This window comes from Eulemur rufifrons, chromosome 27 (genome assembly GCF_041146395.1).
Source record: "Eulemur rufifrons isolate Redbay chromosome 27, OSU_ERuf_1, whole genome shotgun sequence".
Taxonomy (NCBI): Eukaryota; Metazoa; Chordata; class Mammalia; order Primates; family Lemuridae; genus Eulemur; species Eulemur rufifrons.
The window spans coordinates 32,206,616-32,226,574 of record NC_091009.1 but is presented as its reverse complement, the minus strand read 5'-3'; the positions used below and the strand labels follow the sequence as shown (position 1 = coordinate 32,226,574).

The following is a 19,959-nucleotide window of genomic DNA, read 5'->3' as shown; positions in this document are numbered from 1 at the left end:
CCACTTATTTCCAGAAGTAACTTTCCTTCCACAGGTTTCCCTGTCTGCTCTTGTTTTCTCCACCTCCTCAGTGCATGTTCCTTTCAAATTTGTTTCAGCAGTCCCTAAGCCGTGCTTGCGTGCGCCTGATTAAGAGGACTTGTGTGGGAGTGTCCTGTGACCAGCCTCACAGGTGGTGTTATTTCCTGTGCTAAACTTCCACTCGCTGGGAGCCAGGCTCGCACTTGACATATTTGGGGAAGGGACAGATCGATGCTAAGGCGGAGGCCTTGGACCCTCTCTTAGCTGCCTCTAGTCCAGCAAAAAGCAAAGCCTCGCAGCGTGGGAGGGACCCGGGGCTGTGCATTGGCCCGATGATAGTGATGGTCACCAGCCCTCAGGAGTCACCGGAGAGCTGTGGGGTGACACCCAGGAGCCCGAGGGTGATGGTCTCCGGTGGTCCACAACCGCCCACCACTTGGGAGTAGATAAGTGGGTCATTAAAGGCATTATAGGAATCTCAACAGAACACTTAGAAGGGTCGTGTGAGAGACGAGGATGGACAAATGGTCGGTGAGCTGCTTTGTTCCCATGCTGATCGATGCTGAGTTCATGTCGCCTGTTACCTGCACATCCCCTCTTCTGGCGTCTGCTTCAGTGGCTGGAAACAGTTTCAGAAGCTTAAAAAGATGTTTTACTGACCCATCAAAGCTTCTGCACATGCCGTCTTCCAGGGGCACTCACTCCCTTTGTGAACTGCGGTTTGGACATAAATACCTAATGTTCACAACTCTGGGACCAAGATGCACAGAGTTTCAGGAGGGGGGAAGGAAGTACAGCCTGTAAGGGCAAAGCTTTAGCATCCAGTGGACCCCAGCTTTCATCCCAGTTCTGCCAGCAGTCAATACAGGCATGGGAATAACATTAGTTAATATTAATAATATTGAGATAGTGTTAGCACAGATAGGCACTGGAATTTCATTGCTGGTAGCATTAGTAGTTAATAGACCATTGCTAATAAATATAAAAGCTCCACCCTATACAAACTGAAAATGCTTAAGCAGTTGCAAGATAGTATATATTTCCGTACATCCAAATAACTTCTCTTCCCTCGTGACTTGCTTTTATCAAGGAAGTAAGAACTGTTCTTGATCAGATATTAGTTGGATGATCAAGAATTTGTTTGCGTTGAAATAGTGTTAGAAAAGATAAATAGTTATTCTGTTGACTTCACACAATCTAAGCTTTATGCATTTTTCTTTAAAAAACATTTCTGTATCTGAATCACATATTCGATGTTTAAAATAAAGCTCAAACGATAAAAGTTTTCACTTAATAATTATACCGTAGACTCGGAGAAAGACAGTCAAGCATCTGAAGAATCACTTTTTTTCAAAGATGTGTTTAATACCTCGAAGAAGTGTGTATTTTAAAATTTGGGAAATGGAAGCTTTTTTGTTTCTTCAGCCAAAGAATAGGCAACACCACCGCTTGCTCTTGGAAGAACCGCACGTAGAAGCAAGATGTTCTGAAGTCGCTGCCGACTTTGGGCACTGCCCGATCAACTGCCAGTTTGCTGTTTGTGACACATTTCACTATGTTGGCATGTAAAAAGCTATCCCTGATTTTCTCTGCCAGTGGAGGCTTTAGGACAATGCTGAATCCAAAAATCAAATTTTAAACAATTATTTAAATCCACTTCACAAGATGAGAGCTTTGTTACCAGCTGCAGCTTAGAGAACTGTGAGTGGTCCCAGGCTGCCCCTTGAACTTGATGTGACTCTATTTGCTGGGCTACAGTGGGGCGCGTGTGAAGAGTATCTGGTGTTTTGTGTTATGTCCCAAGTACTTAAGTTTGAAAGTCCCCGTGACACAGTAATGATTCTACAGGGCAGGCTCCACAGAGGGCTTCCTTGGGGGGCAGAGGAGTAGCACCCAGAGCTGTGGGACATCCGTGGACCTGCGTGCACCGCCCCCCCTCGGGGACAGCACCGTGGAGAGGGCGGAGCAGCTCAGGGTATTAACACTACAGATGGTCTCTTGCTTACAATGGTTCAACTCATGACTTTTGACTTTACAGTAGGCAAAGCAATGCACATTCGGTAGAAACTGTACTGCGAGTGCCCATACTACCGTTCTGCTTTTCACTTGCAGTATAATAGTCGATACATTACAGGAGATATTCTATACTTTGTTATAAAATAGGCTTTGTGTTCGTTGATTTTGCCCAACTATGGGCCAATACAAGCGTCCTGAGCACCCTTAAGGTAGGCAACGCTGAGGTGTGGTGTTCGGCAGGTTAGGTGCACGAAATGCATTTGTAGCTTACGGTATTTTCAGCTTACACTGTGTTTGGATATGGCCCCATCGTAAGTCAAGAAGTGTCTGTATTCCTGATGTCTTAGGAGAGCTGCTCTCTGTATAACACATCGGGCCCAGGAAAAATCATATGTGAGCTTTCCTTGAGAATAGCACTGGGTGGAATGGATGGAAATATTTCTCAAGGCATCATGGCAGGAAGATGAAACTGATGGTACTTGATGAGCCAGGCACTGTCCTACATTGTGGTAATTACTGTTAAAATACATTTAACAGTGAAGATGTGGAAACTGAGACTTAGAGCAGTTTCTTGATTTGGAGGTCTTGTGGCCAGTTTGGTGTTCACAGATTTAAAATCAATCCTTTTCATTTTTCTGAACTATGGAAATGCAGGTATCAATAATTCCCGTACATAATTAGGAGTTGACTATAATAAAATTGCAAAAACATATTCCCACACTTAAATGAGTGCTGTCTGGGTGGGAACGGACATGACAACTGCACATACTTAGTTTCCTTCTACATAAGGCTTAGAATTGAGCATAGCATTTATAAAACCACTATGATCAGAGAGATATTTTACTATCACTGTCTTAGCAAAATGTATGATTACACTGGGAAAAAAAAAAGGGACAGCTTCCTTTGCAAAATGTTTCAAGCTTTGGAGTTCTTAGATTAATCTTTCCAGTTATTTTCTCTGCCACATGGTAACACAAATACAAAACAAATTGGTAATATGGATTTTCTGTCTTTCATATACATCCCTGGGCAATTGGGTGAATTATTAATTCATTTTATCTAAAAAATGGATAAATATTTGTTACATAACTAGCTTCCCTTCCCCTACAGTTCTCCATCCCAAAGACCCTCTCTTTTCTTTTTTCAAGCCAAATAATTCAGAATACGTATTGGTCTACTGAATGATTTTTTTTCCCCTCCATTTCAACCTCTGATCTTACTGAGTAGAATTTTAATAAGCTAAGGGAAATGACGTAATAATAAGTAACAAGTATATCTAGCTCTTAAAGAGTAGCTTTAACTTTAGAATGGATGTATATAGTTCTCAAGGGCATCAAGTTCCAATAATTTTTCTGATTGTGATGTATTACTTTTTAGCACAAGTGGAAACAATGTACAAAAGTACAATAAGCCTCACTAATTCAGAACACCTTAACTTGGCACCAAAAAGCTTAATTTATAGATACTTAAAGAAATGCAATTTTAGTGACTTTAACCGAGTGCTTTCTCCGGAGTAATGTAGTTAGCACAATGCGGTACAGTTAAAAAGAGGTTGAGCATCAGATAATAGCATTAAAATGCCCAGATCTCCTTCTCATCCTGTCATTAATTCATTGTGTGTCTCTTTCTTAGAAAGGATAATATTGGACCTGCTAGAATGTTAGCAAAAGTCAGATAAGACAGATGAAATGGGTTTGATAAAAATGTAAAGAACTAAGAAACAATATTCTTTTCAGAAATTGTAATTCACAATAAGCCTACTTTTCATAAAATACCTTTATGAAGATCTTTAATACTTAAAAATTGGATTTTAAAATCGGCAATGCATTAATGATACCCTTATTCTGCTGCTGGCTTTAGATAAAATGTATTTTTTGTGAGTTAGGTACTTAGAGTGTGTAACAGAAAGGCATTCTTTATGCTTCCTATCAAAAATAAAAGCCAAGGCGGGTGCGGTGGCTCACGCCTGCAATCCTAGCACTCTGGGAGGCCGAGGCGGGAAGATTGCTTGGGTCAGGAGTTCAAGGCCAGCCTGAGGAGGTGGAGGGGGAGGTAAAAAAAAAAAAAAAAAAAAAAAAAAAGGTCAGCCTGAGTAAAAGCAAGACCTGGTCTCTATTAAAAATAGAAAAATCAGCTGGGTATGGTCGCTCACACCTGTAGTCCCAGCTACTCGGGAGGCTGAGGCAGGAGGATCGCTGGAGCCCAGGAGTTTGAGGTTGCTGTGAGCTAAGCTGACAGCATGGCACTCTAGCCCAGGTGACAGAGCGAGACTCCGTCACAAAAAAAAATAAAACCCAAATACAATTTCTGAAATAGCATAGAGTTCCTGTTGCTGAGTCTTAATCAGTGAACCGTCAGCGAACACTGTAGAACACTGTGGTGCTCTTTTCCATGTTCTCTGTTTCTTGCTGCTTAGAGGCAAAATTTCCTATCCTGTTGTACATTCATGTGTTGACTTGACTGTAGTGTGTTTCCGTCTTTTAAAGTGATTATTACTTAAAGTAACGCTTTCAAACAAACAGGTATGTTGCATTCATATCTTGGTTTCCAGTTTTAGCTGAAATGAGCACTGAGACTCAGGGAGGCAGCGGTGTTCCAGTTGTTTCTCTTCCTTCGCATCCGATCCTGCCCTCCACGGGAGGCTTAAAGCCCACTGACTGCAGAGATGTCCCCCTGGGGCCACATCGCCCAGGGAGCTGGGGGTGGCTGAGAGCACAGCAGGACAGTGGAGACCACAGCTCCGTCCTTCTGGCGCCAGAAAGACCTCCTGTATCTGGGCCTTGGCGCCCGAGGACTGAGTTCAAGCAAACATGGTGTGAAGTTCCCTCCCCAGTCCCCTGCTGGCACTGAGGCCGTGTGAGTGACGTGGGTTACGCACAACAAACCGGCTTTTCTATGGAGATTGTTGAATGCCTTTATTCCACATTTCCATTTTGAAAATATTTTTTATTTCTCATGTATATTATTATTTTTAGAGACAGGGTCTGGCTCTGTCTCTGGAGGCTGGTGTGCAGTGGTGGGTCCATACACGCCTCACTGCAGCCTCCAACTGCCGGGTTCAAACCGTCCTCCTGCCTCAGCCTCCTGAGTAGCTGGCACTGCAGGTGGAAGCCACCATACCGGGCTAGTTTTTCTTTTGTTTTTGTTTTCTTTTCTTTTTTGGTAGAGACAGAGTCTTGCTATGTTGCCCAGGCTAGTCTCGGACTCCTGGCCGCAAGCGAGATCCTTCTGTCTGGGGTGACAGGTGTCAGCCACTACACTCAGCTCCATTTTGAAAAGTTTTTTTTTTTTTAAAAGAGTGTTCCGGGGCTTTTTTGCTTCATGCAAACTTCTTTTCTCCCAGGCGTCCTCCTTCATTCTCATCTGTGCCCTTCTCCTGCACGGGGACCTGGAGCGGGGGCGGGGGAGCCACAGCCGCCAGCCGGCTTTCTGTGGGACCAAAGCCCAGGAACAGGACGCTGCTCCGGGCAGTCTGCACTGCACTGCAGCCCACAGGCTAACAAGAGTAGTTTAAAAGAAAAGGATTTCTTTAAAATGCTGAATTATGAAGGAGTATTGATTGTGTGGGCAGAAATATCTAGAAGACTACATCTTTTCTCATCTAGACTAAAGTTATAATGTAGAGAAATGTTTCAAGTCAACTATTTATTCTGAGTATAGGACCTTGCCTACTAAATGTACACTTATATTTGCAAATGTTACCTGTTTTTTCTCTTAGAAATAACATCTCAGAAAGTCGGTAAGAAATTTGTAGAGTCCTACCAAAGCTGAGAAAGTTGAGCTAAACTGGGCTCTTAGCCACACTCACACAAAATAATATTTTAATTGGCTAAGCTAATATTTGATCCAAGTTCATAAAAATTTGAAATCAAATAATGAAATGCAAATACAGTCTTCATCCCAAAGACGATAAGAATGCCTTTAAGCTAATATTTTTAACAAGAACTGTTCCGCGGTGCTCTCTTGTAAATTTTATCATACCTGAGGCAGTTTTCCTCATTCGATTAGCTGGAAAGCTGAATTTATCCTGAGGCAAACCAGACATCTAGTACAGGCTAAATTCAACAACTGGAGCTTAAATTTGGCTTAATATATCCCCACTTGGATCTGCCTGTTTAATTCTCTTTCATATGGTAACGTTGGTCTGTTCACAGTCCTGACTTTTGCCACCTGAACAAACTGAACCTCATAGCTCATTCTAAGAGAAGAAGAAAACTTTGCAAAAACCACAAAAGTTTCTGAATGGAAATCAAATACAAACTTATGGCTCAAAAATAAGACGTGACTACAAAAATTGGAGTGAAGAGCTTTTCTCGAAGGAAAGGCTCTTTTTCATGAATGTGGATGTTTCGTATTCTTTGGGAACAGATGGTCTGTATAGCAGGGTAAGGACTATGGCTTGCAAGACCAGCCAAGGCAGCTGCGATTTTAAGTGTCATGCCCAAAATGCTGTGCCCTGCCTACCGCACCAAACGCTGTATGCACTTGACCTTACTGTTCAGTCTGTTTTACAACACAGCTTTTTTTTTTGAAGTTTAGGGACAAACCAGGAAATTGCCTTATCCTATCTATGCCCCTGTAAATTCTGTTTCCTGGCTCAAAATATTCAATCAATTCCCAGCCAGCGACCTTATTTTTGTCTTTCATTCTCCATGCATTTTAATGTAGTTTCACTAGCATCTGATACGTAGAGGCTGATAAAATGTATGATCATGATCTGTTTCATGATCTTAAAACCCCTTTAGTATAGCCTTCTTGCCTCATTTGTATCCCTAAGAATTCTGGAAAACAAATCTCCAATCTGTGCACAGAGGGAAAATACAATGCTCGCTGCCAGCTGATGTCCCTAAGAGCACATGGCCCCAAAACAGGTTTTCCTGAAAATATTCAGGTTCCCACGTCACAACCTCGAACATATCCAATGTTTTTCCTTCTATTCATTCAACTCAATGTCTTCAATTTTGAATCAAATCATACCTTTTCTAGAGAAAAATTATAGGACATGAGTTGTACTATTTTATTTGGAATCGATTATGAATGTCACAAGGTGAGGAACTTTAAGAATGTAGTAGCTGGGGTTGTTGGGACGCAGAAAGTGCTCAGTGTGTTTTCATTGGACCAATTTGCATATGCTTAAGATTCATGGAAGCTTAATACAAATTAGCAAGTTCAATAATGCATGCCGTGGGTGCCTTTTATGTGTGTGGTGCTGTACTTGTGGTATGTGGAGAGTAACAGCGTAAGGCAGCTCCCTGCCTTCTGAGAGATGCAGTCTACTAGAGGGGGCGAGGCCAAGTCAGCAGCCAGAGAATCAAGAAAAGCTTGACCAGGAAGACATGATCGGAAGTATCTGGAAGCTCTTCCAGACAAAAGCAAGGGGGAAGGCTTGTAATATGAAATAAATGTGAGAATATATTCTTTCGTTTGACAAAAGTGACATGGGTTCCCACTTTGTCCGGCCACCATGCTATGCCTGGGGAGGGTGACAATTAACAAGGTCGTCATATCCCCGTCCTCACCATTGACGGCAAAATTACCATGTAACCCAGTGCCAAGAGGATGGGCAGGTGGAGCGTGCTATGGAATCACAGTCGGGAGGGGTTCGAGGCGGCTTTCTGGAACTAATGATGTCTATGCTGAGGTCCGGGGGATTAGTGGAAATTTTGCAAATGAAGGTTAGAGGAATACGGTCCCAGACACAGGGGCCAGCACTCTGGGGGCAGTGACAACCACGGACTGGAGGCAGAGGCGATACTGGCGGAATTGAGAGCAGTTAGGAGGTTGTTGAAGGAGTAGAGGCTAGTCATGGTGGCGGCTGTGGAGAGGAAAGGACAGATGCAAAACACAGTTGGAAAGCAGATTCGGCAGGACTCGGCTGGATAGGAAAAGGAGGGGAGAGGGGGAGGTAGTGCATGAGTGTAGGTCTCTGGCTTGAGCTCCTAGGTAGAGACTGGGTAACTGGATGGATCCATCTTGTTCTAAGAATTGGTAAAAGAAAGACGGGAGGAGCAGGTTTAGAAAACTGGAGAGACTGAGCTAAGTGTTAGACGTTGTGTGTTTGAGATGCCCTGTAGCCGTCGGGTGGAGATACCCCGTGAGCAGGTGTATGTGGAGCAGGTGATAAAGTCGTGCAGCCGTCGGCGCAGGTCACTGAGTGAGCTGGGAAGGCGTTGAACGTTGTCAACTAAAATGTTCTACACACCGAGAAGTCCAAAGGAGTCGAGAAAAGCAGGCAGGCTGGGCACTGTAGTCAAAGCACCCAGCCCGAATTCGTATTTGAATGTGTTTCCCAAGGAAGTATAATACATAATGGAGTTTGTGCTTTCTGCTTGCTGTTATAAAACAATTCTACATGACACAAAAATACAGTCTGCCATAAATTTGGTATGGAAGGATACCGGCATGTCAAAGGCAAAAAAGAGAAAAGAAAAAGATTTCAGTTTCAGGGCAACATGGAGAAACTTGTTTATTGAGGGTCTCTGCTTGCCCCGGCAGCGTGCTGAGGAGACAGCCGCAAGCAAGACCAACTCTCTGCCATTGTCGCTGTCATTCTAGTGGTGGTGACAGGCAGCTGTAAAGTTGATTAGATAAATGTATGTGTAATGGGAGGTCCATCAAAGACCAGCAATAGTGAGAATATATAGTTTAGGCATAAAGGACAGAGGAAATACAAAATTCTAGATCATGGTCACCCCTGGGACATCAGAAACTCATTTGTGGGAGCCTGAAAGCTGCTGCCTTCTCGGCTGAGTGGTGGATTCATAGGTGTTCGTTACATTATGTATAAACACTTATGAATCCATTACATTTAAAAAAATTAATTTTGGTGAAATACAACATAAAATTTACCATTTTTACGTAGGTTTTAAATTTATTTTATGTGGCAATCTTGTGTTTTTATCGACTATTTTTTTGAGAGCAGTTTAAGGGTCACAGCAAAATTGAGCATAAGGTGTAGAGATTTCCTACACATCCTTGCCCCCCACGTGCTCAGCCTCCCGCACTGGCAACGGTCCACACCAGAGTGGTTCCTCTGTTACAACTGTCGAAACAACACTGATACATCATTACCATCCAAAGTCCAAGCTTTCTATTAAGATTCACTCTTGGTGTTGTGCATTCCGTGGGTTTGTATAATGACGTGTGTCCACCTGGATAGCATCAGACAGTGTAGTGTCGTCGCCCTGGAAACCTGCGCTCTGCATGTTCATCCTTCCCTCCGCTAAAGCATTGGCAGCCACTGACCTTTTTTTATTTGTCTCCATAGTGTTGTCTTTTCCAGACTGTCACACAGGTGGAATCACAATATAGAGCCTTGTCAAGCTGGCTTCTTTCCTTTCATCATGCACATTTAAGATTCCTCCATGTTTTTTCACAGTTCCGTAGCTCATTTCTTTTTAGCGTTGAGTAATATTTCCACTATCTGGGTGTACCGCAGTTTATCCTTTCGCCTACTAAAGGACATTAGTTGCTTCCAAGTTCAGGTAATTATGACTAAATCTGCCATTAACATCTATATGCAGGGTTTTGTAAGGACATACAATTTCTTCTTAACCAATTTTAAACATACAGTTTAATAGTGTTAAGTTCATTTACATTGTTTTACAACCAACGTCTAAAATTCTTTTTTATCTTGCAAAACTGAATCCGTGTGCCCATTAAACAGCAAACCTATCCCCCACTCCCCCCGGCCCCCTGGCACCCACCACTCTTTCTCGGTCAATGAATTTGACAATTCTAGGTACCTCATGTGACTGGAATCATGAGTGTTTGTCTTTTTGTAACTGGCTTATTTCACGTTGCGTAATGTCTTCAAGTTTCATCCGTTGTAGCGTGTGTCAGAACCTCCCTTCTTTATAAGGCGAAATAGCATATTCCGTTGCATGTATATATCACAGTGCGTTTCTTCGTTCATCCACTGATGGACACAGGCTGCTTCCACCTTTTGGCTCCTGCGAATAATGCTGCAGTGCACGTGAGTTACAGTCAATATGTTATAAAAGCAAATTTTAATGAAGAATAAGGCAGGGAGAGGGGACAGAGTGATTTGGGAGTGACTACCCTCTAGAAAGGGTAGTCAGCAAAGGCTTCACTGAGAAGGTGACCAAAGTAAAGTGAGGGAGTGAGTCCTACACAGGAGGGAAGAGCCATCCGGAATGAGAGAACAGCAGGTGCAAAGATCCTGAGGCAGAAACAAGCTTGGTGTGTTGAAGAAGCAGCAAGACAGACCAGTGCGTCTAGGCAGGAGTGAGTGAGGCAAAGAGATGGCCTCTCGCGGTTAGGCTATGGTAGAGGGTTACTGCTTTATTCTGGGAAGGAAATGTATATAAATCCATGAAATAGTGTCTTGGTTGAAGTATTTAAGTGATGCCGTTTGTTCCGTTCTGTATTCTGTGTCCTCACAGCAAAGATGCCTGCTGTGTCGTAGCACATAGGAGCTGGCTTGGAGACTCCCACAAGCTTTGCTTTTGTACATGCAAAAGCCACATTGCTCCTTGTAAAAGGCGGGGGAGGGTGCAGTGTTCGTGTACATGAATTCCGTTGCCATTTCCCTATGGCACACTGCGCTGAATCAGAGCTCTCTGCTAAGCAAAGTTTGAAAGAATTTGTAATTCAGGTAAAATACCATCTTGAGGAATTGAAGTACCATTCAGACAGTTAAGTAAAAAAGCAGGTGATGGGTTAATGGGATGAATGTAGAGCGCGATGCTTGTGCCTGTTTGTTAGCAATGTGAATCCAGTGTCTTCCTTGCAAAACTTTGATTCATCATCACACAGATGTAGGATATCGGGGCTGTGGATGACAACAGAGATCTTCACGTCCAGCCCTTGCTGTTCACAGATGAGGAAACTTGAGGCCCAGAGTAGTGTCATGCCCATGACCTCCGTGAACTCACAGTCAGACAGGGACAGAACTAAGACTAGAAATCAAGGCATTTCATTAGTGAGGATATTCTCTTGCATTGGGAAAGAACTCCACTGCCTCTGGGGATTGCGTATTTTGAACACAAAATTGACAAAAGGGCAGGCCCCGCTGCAGGTGGGGTTCTTTATGCAACACTAGTTCCAGGGCCCTGGCTTTTCTGGGCACTGTGCTAGAGGAGCAGCATTTTGTGCAGAGTGCCACGTATACCCTGGGGACATTGGCTTCAAAATTCATAAAATAGAATACAGGGTCTTTAACTGAAACTTAAGATTTGGATAAACTTGCAAGGAGTCCCTAATTGTGCAAATCTGCGCCACCAGAGATTCTGTTTTGTCCATGAAACTTCATGGTGGGGACAGTGATCAGATGCTGTTTAGGAAGATCACCTTCCAGCTGTGGACTGGGAGCAAATGTCATCTCCAAAATTCTATTGGTAAAATTGTAAGAAAAATAATACCTTGGGAATATATAATACTTGTAAATTTTTAAAAGCTTACTCATATTTAAAGTATCACTTTACTTTTAAGTAGTCCTAAGAAATACGAGTTATTTCCCCATTTTTGCAGATGGAAAAACAGACCCAGGAGTGGAGTGACTTGCTCAGCAGGGCCGGCCAGATCAGACCCCCATTCTCTCTGGTGTTGTGCCACACAATGAAACGGCTTTCAAACTATTTTGATCAGTGGGACCCTTCTCTTCTAAACTCCATATATATTAATGAAAAAGGCAAAAGTGGAGAAACTCTTATCTCTTAGCCCTGGCACCCCTACAAAGCAAGTGGGAAGGGCTGGGGTGAGGATGGCGCAGAGCAGTGCCCACACAGGCCCCCTGGGACACCAGGCTGTGCTCACTCTCACGTGTGACTACTCTTTGTAATTATGATCTGTGGCCTTTAAGATACTAAAACTCCTAGATAGAAGCCTTACAAGTTCGCTGTCTGCAGAGTCCCATCCCTAGGCTCGTTCTCTTCTACACATTGTCACTGACTCCTGGGGATTCGCCCATCACCTGCACACGGGGAGGTCTCAGACCGAGCCCTCCCACCCCGGCCACTTCCTGCACATCTTCACCCAGCAACCTCTGTGCTCCCTAAATTCAACATGGCCATGCCCAGACTCCTTCAATATTGCTCGTCCTCCTTTTTCCTTAGCAATGGCCATCCCCTTTCTCCCATAACAGACACCTGGCCATTTCCTTCTTTCCTAAAACCGCTCAGTGCTTCTGCGTTGCTTTCAGAATAAAATCCAGACTGTCTGATGGGCGACACCTTCGCAGTCTCAGACCTCATGGCCCATCCTGTCTCGCCTACCTGTTCTTGTCTGCAAAGCTTGAGCTGCTTAACCGAATTCCAAGGACCTCTCTGCTCTTTCCTTCTCGGGCGCTTTGTCCAGAGGCTACTGTCTGCCAGGACGTGTGTTTGCTTCCCTGTGTTGCTCAGCTCACTCTGATTCGTCTTTCCAGGTGTCACCTCCCCCAGGTTCCCTCTTGTCCCTTGTTAGGTGCCCAGCCTGGGTGGCCCCGAGGCACCCCCTTCGTATCTGTGTCACATTGAATGAGCTACTTGACACAGAGAGTGTCTTTTTTTAAATTTCTGTATCTTCAACACCTAGCCCAGGGCTCTCAGATTGAATGAATTCATACGTTGTGTATACATGAAGGTAGGAAATAATAAATAAAGCATGTCAGAGGGCTCCGTACACTACAAAGCACCAATGAGTGGAGGTCTTGTTATTTCTATGTACAGAAATAGTATAGATGCTTTCCGTCCACATTTTTGTACATAGCTCCTGCCAAGGGTTGCATTTTCTCATTACTAATTGGCATAGGAAGGCACTGAATTGCATGTTCTAGTTGGTAAAAAATAGCTATTGGGCTAATAAGCATATACATACACCTATGTTGTTAGGGACTTACGGGAATGAATTTGAAATCTTGAGTTTTAGATTTTGCTGGAAACTGAGCATAAAGTCTAATTTTAGGCATCAGCACCAAAAATCTCCTGCCCTCCCATCTTGAACTAATATGTTGCTCTCCAGTCTCCAAAATTCCTTACCAAATTATTTGTGCAAATTACTCAAATGTAGCCCTTTAAAAACTAATTTTAAAAATGAATTCTTTACAGAAAAATGTATTTTTTCTCCTTCTCTGGCTTATCCAAGGAAAGGGCCTTCTGAGGACAAACCGTGTGGCAATTTATAGATTCTCAGCTCTCCAAAGTCTCAAGGGAAAAAATATTCACTGAGTGCAAAATGGTACCTCTTTTTCCCACCTTTATGTCTATTAAAAGACTAGATACGATTTTTCCCCCCACCTGTGGAGAATTAACAAAGGTAATCATGCTTTTGGCAAAAGACAACACCCTCCACTCAAGCCTCACCACCCTCTGGCTCAGCAGAGGACACCCATCTCTGGGAAAATGTGCGAACAGGAAGGTTTGCAGCCTGCTCCACTGGGGCGGTTCCCAGGGAGGCAGAGAGAAGCATCTTCAGACAGAGCCCGAATGTTGCGTAGGACTGAAAAGTCAGCACTGTAATATATGCAAGAAGACCTAAGGGTTTCCTTTCCAATAAGGATGGAAAAAAAATCTGAGCACCCCACTGTGAGCTTATCGTAATTCTGCTTCATATAAAAAGTTGGTAATTAGTCCCTGAGTGCATAAAGTAGAATAGATAAGAGATTGATGCTAAGAGAAGCACCAAATGCTCTTGCCAGTCATCAAAATTTAAAGGCGCTAGAGAAAGGGTTGGGGACGACTCTGCCTGTTTACATACAATTTCCAACTCAGAATTTGTAATGATAGGGTTCATTAACCAGTGGTTTTTAAATTGTATTAAAATGAAGCTTATATAAATTTCAAAGGAGCACACAGAGTGCCAAATGCAGGAGACTTGGAGACCCAGCATAAAATGCCACAGAAGAACGGGTGGGAATTTGGGTCTCAGATCAATCTCTGGTCCTCCAGCTGGGAGGGGTCTCCTGCGAAAATCCAGACGTGGTGCAAAGCTATTTAATACGGGAAACAAACAGCAAATCTCAAAAATATGTATTTCTGGAGTTCTCAGAATAATCATATGTCTGGATTTTGTTTTCTAATGTAATTTAATATCAATTCATTTGTGAATTCCTGGTATTACATCCAAACTCCTACTCTAGATGAGTTAAGACTCCTAAGTATGCCAGCTACTTTTCATTACTTAATGTGGAATAAGGCTTGATTTTTTTTATAGGAAGGGACATCCCAGAGAAAATGATTAAGATTTTAAATTTCTGTTTAAATGGAATTCACGTTCAAATTTTCAGCAAAGGGCATGAATTCACATAAAAACTAATTCCGTATTTCGGGAACACATTTTTTAAGTTTTTGGACTCTTCCTAAAACAGTAAAAAGAAGGTTAATGGTTACCTTGTATAGAGAAAATTCCAAGTCTTCTGGGGGATGTGGTATCATCTGTGTGTTGACGCTCATCTTCTGCATCGCTTGGACGTCCTTGTGAGCCAGCCTGTAATGCAAAAACAAGTCTACCCGTCAGGCCCAGAGACTCAGGATCCCAGGGAGAACATAAGTATAATTCCATTAAAACAAAACTGACCAGTGAAAATTCTCATTTGCAGAACATATAAATTAGGACTTGATTATTGAGATCATAAAAAGATTTACTGCAGGATTTTTTTTGAAAACACTATTACATTTCAAGGATAGTATTTTATTTCAGGGAGAGATGTATTGTATATATCTCAAATATTTGGAAATAAGTTTCTAATTCGAAAAAGGTCATTGGCTTATAAGATATTTTAATAGGTCATTTCACAGTTATGTCCATCTTGGGCAAATACACCAACAGAGTAATGCAAAGAGTAATTGGTATGTTCCCTAGGCCTGCCTCGAGTGATGTGTATTCTTACCTCAAGGAGCTTATAGTCTACATAGAGAAATAAACAGCTAAACAGACACAGACAGTAGTGTACCGGTCCAGCAGTTAAATGTCAGTAAATGAGAGTAATTCAATCAAAATTTCTTCCTTTTCTTTCTTTCTTTTTTAAACCTTTTAACCTAAATATCAGAATCATCGCCGTGTGTACAGACATAGAAACAAAGTAGACATTCAGCAAAGAAGTATCTTTGTGGCAATTAGCAGCATAAGTTTTGTTATATTTAGTGATGAATTCATTAAAAATAGCTTAATGGGATAATTATTTCAGTCTTATGAATTCAATTCTGATGAGTTTTTTGAGGAAACTTACGTATTTGGCCATAGTATGGGAAACCTGTATCTTTTCGTGCCAGAAGGGAAACTGCACACCTTTTCAAACTCTGGGGGGCAGACGTGCTCGTCTGGACCAGTATTCATAGAGATTATCATCCTGTAACAATACTAAGTGGATAAACCAGAACTTGTATCTATTCTTTGTTTTATGCTTGTTGGTAGTTATTTTTCTTAACACAGTGGCATAATTTATCACAGAATGTTAAAACTAGTTCCCTAAAAATACATTTATCAAAAAAAGGAAGCTTCAAAAACAACTTTCTAAAAAGACTATTTTTCATTTATCTTACATTTTATGCTGTACATATTCCTACATATCCTCCCTATTAATCTCTACTACGACTGTTGGCTTTTCTCGCTTGTGCGAGTATCTCTGAGTGTAGCATAAAATAATACTCCATTTTAAATTTTTATAGTGATGTTTACATCATTATAACACAACAGTGATGTGGATTTTACCAAGTTACAACCTATTGCATGTTTTTCTGATTGTTTTATAATTTTGAACCAAGTGCAACTCTGGATTCATAGTCATCTTTATAAATATTTAAGTAATTTAAAATCGTTTAAAAATATTTCAAATAAGATAGGTGGAAAATGCCTTATTAACTGTAAAGTGCCACATGTATGAAATATCCAGAGGACGTCAAATTGGCTGCCACGAGAAGATGCACAGCTCCTAATAGAGTAGTACTTGCACAATTCATCAATAAATAATCAAATATTTTTGAGTCTCCCATTGCACTTTGAAATAGATGTAGCATCCGACTCTCACACTACGTATCTATTTCAGTACTAATTCCGCACTGTGTTTAATTTGGGTCAGAGACTTGGGGCTGCAGAAGGGAAGCATGTTTAATGCAAAGTTAGGGCCCAAATGTAAACACTGAAATCGTCCTGAACACATTTCAACAGGAAATGTACGGCAGCCTTGTAAAACCATTTAGAAATAACAAAATGGACACACACGTGTGTAAGGCTATGTGAAACAGTACATAACGCTGAAAATATTGGCCATGAGTTACTATGGTAACCATTAACCGAGTTTAGCCTTTTTACTATGTGGTTTCTCTCATTTATTTTTGTCCAATTAGAAAATAAAGGGCAGAGTGGCTGTATCTGTTTATTTTCTGAGCATGGGTGTATGTAAACACACACACATATCTGTATATTTTTTCCAGAGGCTTCTATGTACGTATTGTATAAAAGTTGTACAGTTAACATAAATAAACCCCAGAAGAGAAATGCTAACATACCATTGTCTCTGTATTTGTATGTCAGTCTGTCTTTTCTGATTCTGTGTTTCTTCCTTATTCAGTATTTATAAGGAGCCTCTAGGGCAGATGTCTTAAAACAACTGGATGATCACCAGGAGGTAGGGAGGATAAAATGCCTATGTTCGTCGTCTTTATATGAGTGACCAGGACCGGAAGAAAAAAAGAAACACAAAGTATCAGAAACCACATTCAGGTTAAAGGGCGCTGACCATCCTGGCTTGTGTTCTGCCTAAAGGACAGGCCTTTCATTTGATAAAGATCATTAGTCACCGAGATATATATTTTAGAGAGTTCCCAGCAGCGAATATTCCGCTGGCAGTCACTGGAGTGTACCAGATGGTTCATTAGCATAGGCTAGACAAGTCAAAGGCTTTCAGAATCATTTAGAAAATGTCAAACAGAAACAAGAACCCTGTCACTTTTTATTAGAATTAACTACATCATACCCTGGACACAGATTTCACCTTGGGTCAGAAAAATTAATACAGAATTATATGAATTGCGTAATATACTGGGTTAAGATAGGTCTTTCTCCAGGGACTCATTTGCTAGCAATATATTATGATCCCTCTACTTTAGGAATCCTCAAACCTTTCCTTTTGTAAGATATGAAAAGAGTTGACCTTGCTCAAAATCCATTGGTGTCTAATTGATTTGAGGTACATGCAGAATTTCAACAAAGACATTCTTCTAAATCTCTTTTGTGATCATTTTCCCAGGAAGCTGGGTGCGTGGGGCGTGCTGAATATTCAGCAGCATGTAAAGTATGCTTTATGTCAAAAGGAAAATACGTTCATTCATTGCACACACTGCTTGAGTAAACAGGAAGTAAAATGCCATTGAAATATTGTTGCTTTTTTTTTTTTATGCAGATGTCAAAAACCTTGAGAACTTCCAGCTGGTAGAAGGTGTGCAGGAACAAGTCAACGCCGCCCTGTTGGACTACACAGTGTGCAACTACCCGCAGCAAACAGAGAAATTTGGGCAGCTACTTCTCCGACTACCCGAAATCCGGGCCATCAGCATGCAGGCTGAAGAATACCTCTACTACAAGCACCTGAACGGGGACGTGCCCTACAATAACCTCCTCATAGAAATGCTGCATGCAAAGAGAGCATGAGTCACAGCCCTAGGAGCTCTGCTTTCAAAACAAAGAGAGACTGGGGGAGGGGGAGGGGGAGGGAAAGAAGAACAGGAAGGAAAAACAGTACTCTGAACTGCTCCAAGCAACGCTAATTAAAAAACTTGGTTGAAGGATATGGAATTTAAAAAGGCATAATAATCAAATACTTAATGGCAAATAAATGATGTTATCAGGGTATTTGTATTGCAAACTGTGAATCAAACGCTTCACTTCCCCAAAGGATTCCACGTCCAAGACATTTTGATGGAGTGGATTGAACTCACAGGTGGACACCAACACTATTATCGGAATAGAAATGGACACAACAGTGCTTGTATATTTAAACTGATCTCCGCTATGAAGAAATTTAGGAACTAACCTGTGTTATGGATTAGGCTTAAACACGGGGAGATCTAAGCTTACAGAATTCCTCCATGGTAAAGCTGAACAGCAACAAGACTCAAGAAGGCGTCAGCTGTACCTACGACAGCCCCTCCCTCGTCCTTGGAAGCCCCCGTGCACCTTCCGCCCTGCGATCGCGACATCTGTACTAGAGACCTGTGTTGAGCCACCCCCCACAGTAGCTCCACCAAATCATGAAAAGCCTAATTTTGAATGTCTGTGTCTTAGACCTGCAAACAGCTAATAAGAACAGTCTATTACTATGTTAGCTTGGCATTTTAAGTATGTTCTCAAGTTCGTTTTGTCACATGTTCATAATGTTAAAAAAGCAGGCAGCGTCCCTCTTCTATCTTATACAAGCATTAATCTATAGAAGGGGAAATGACTACAAACTTTTAAAGCACATGCTCCATAGCTAAAGCAAGTTAGACCCTATTTCTGCTGCTGTTGCTGAAGTGTGGCTTTGACATTTTGGGATTCCATAAAAATTTCTAGCAGAAAGGCTTATTAGGATACACCGCGGTCTTTTCACCATCCAGGTTTGTAGTTCGTTTAAAAATAAAACATAAAGCCTATTTTGCTGGAATGTCACATAGTTGAAAACAAAATCGAGGCATGTTAAACCGTGCAAAAGAAAGGATGGGCTGATAAGTTGACTCAAGGTTCATATGCTTGCTGTAATTGAATATGCCCTAAACTTGGGATGGAAATGGTGATTTTACATGTGGCCTGGAAAAAATGTTAAAGTAATTCAGTTCTTCCCCAAAGGGAAAAGGAAGAGAGTGATACTGACCTTTCTAAGTCATAGACCAAATTCTGAAGGACAGAGTTGCAAACATCCGGACGACTATATCAGTATTATTAACATGCAATGCCACAGGTATGAAAGTCTTGCCTTATTTCACAACTCTAAAAGGTAGCTGTGCAGATGTGGATCAACATTTGTTTAAAATAAAGTATTACTACTTCAAAGTCAAATAAAATATAGTGTTTACATTCTTTAGGTCCTGGGGTGGGGTGGGGAACCGTGATACTACAAAATAGCAAAAGCAGTAATTTCCTTAATGTTATTTTTCTGATTGGTAATTATTTTTAAACAGTTCTTAATTATTGTATGTCGTGAGACACTAAAATCAACGACGGAAATCTCATTTAGACTTTAATTTTTTGAGATTATCGGCGGCACAATCACTTGTAGAAACTGTAAAAAAAATAAGAGTATCTCCTAGTCCCTTAATTTTTTCATAAATATTTCTGGCTTTTAAATAGTTTATTTATATTGTATATCATAGTTTCAACTGTAGACAATTATGATGCTAATTTATTGTTCCTTGGTTTCACCTTTGTAAAAGATATAGCCAAGACTGAAGAAACCAAATATATGTGTTTACGGTAGCATGTCTTCAAGTTAGTGGAACATAGTTCAGGGACATAGAAGGGTCTTAATGAATTAAAATCATTCACTTGATTAAATGTCTGTAAATCTTCATAATTCTTACTCTAGTTTATTTAATATCTATTGTAAAATATGTGACTGGTAGCTTCCGCTGTTTTCAAGTGAATTTAACAAGGTGGAGTCTTACCCTGGTTTTGTTTTCCAAGCATTGTAAGTTGTATACCAAAGATATTAGTTATTACTTCTGTGTGTACAAAAAGGATTATTTTATTATTTTTATTAATCACCTCTAATACTCGTCCACATGAAGGGTACACATTAGCTAAGCTGGGCATCAACTCTTGCAGAATCTCAGTCACCTGTGTTACTTTCATGGCTCAAAGACAATGAAAAATCGCTGACCAGAGCTCACACCCAAAGCATTACAGAGAACGGCACCACCTTTGCCTGCCCCGGTCAAAACCCAAGTGGGCTAGAAGACAGGGGAAGAGGAATGGTGTTGTCAATAGTTAATGAAACGGTTCCACCATATA

At 41.4% G+C, this 19,959-nt stretch overlaps 1 protein-coding gene across 2 annotated transcripts in view; it reads left to right on the top strand.

The window, feature by feature from the left end:
• The window catches only part of NR5A2 (nuclear receptor subfamily 5 group A member 2), a 121,899-nt gene extending 102,870 nt beyond the window's left edge, over positions 1-19,029 (top strand). For both annotated transcript variants that reach the window (XM_069459744.1, XM_069459742.1), the window contains one exon: positions 17,378-19,029. In XM_069459744.1, coding sequence (XP_069315845.1) covers positions 17,378-17,625 — 248 coding nt within the window. In that variant the 3' untranslated portion in view covers positions 17,626-19,029. The remainder of the gene's footprint in view (positions 1-17,377) is intronic.
• Positions 19,030-19,959: the final 930 nt, after the last annotated feature.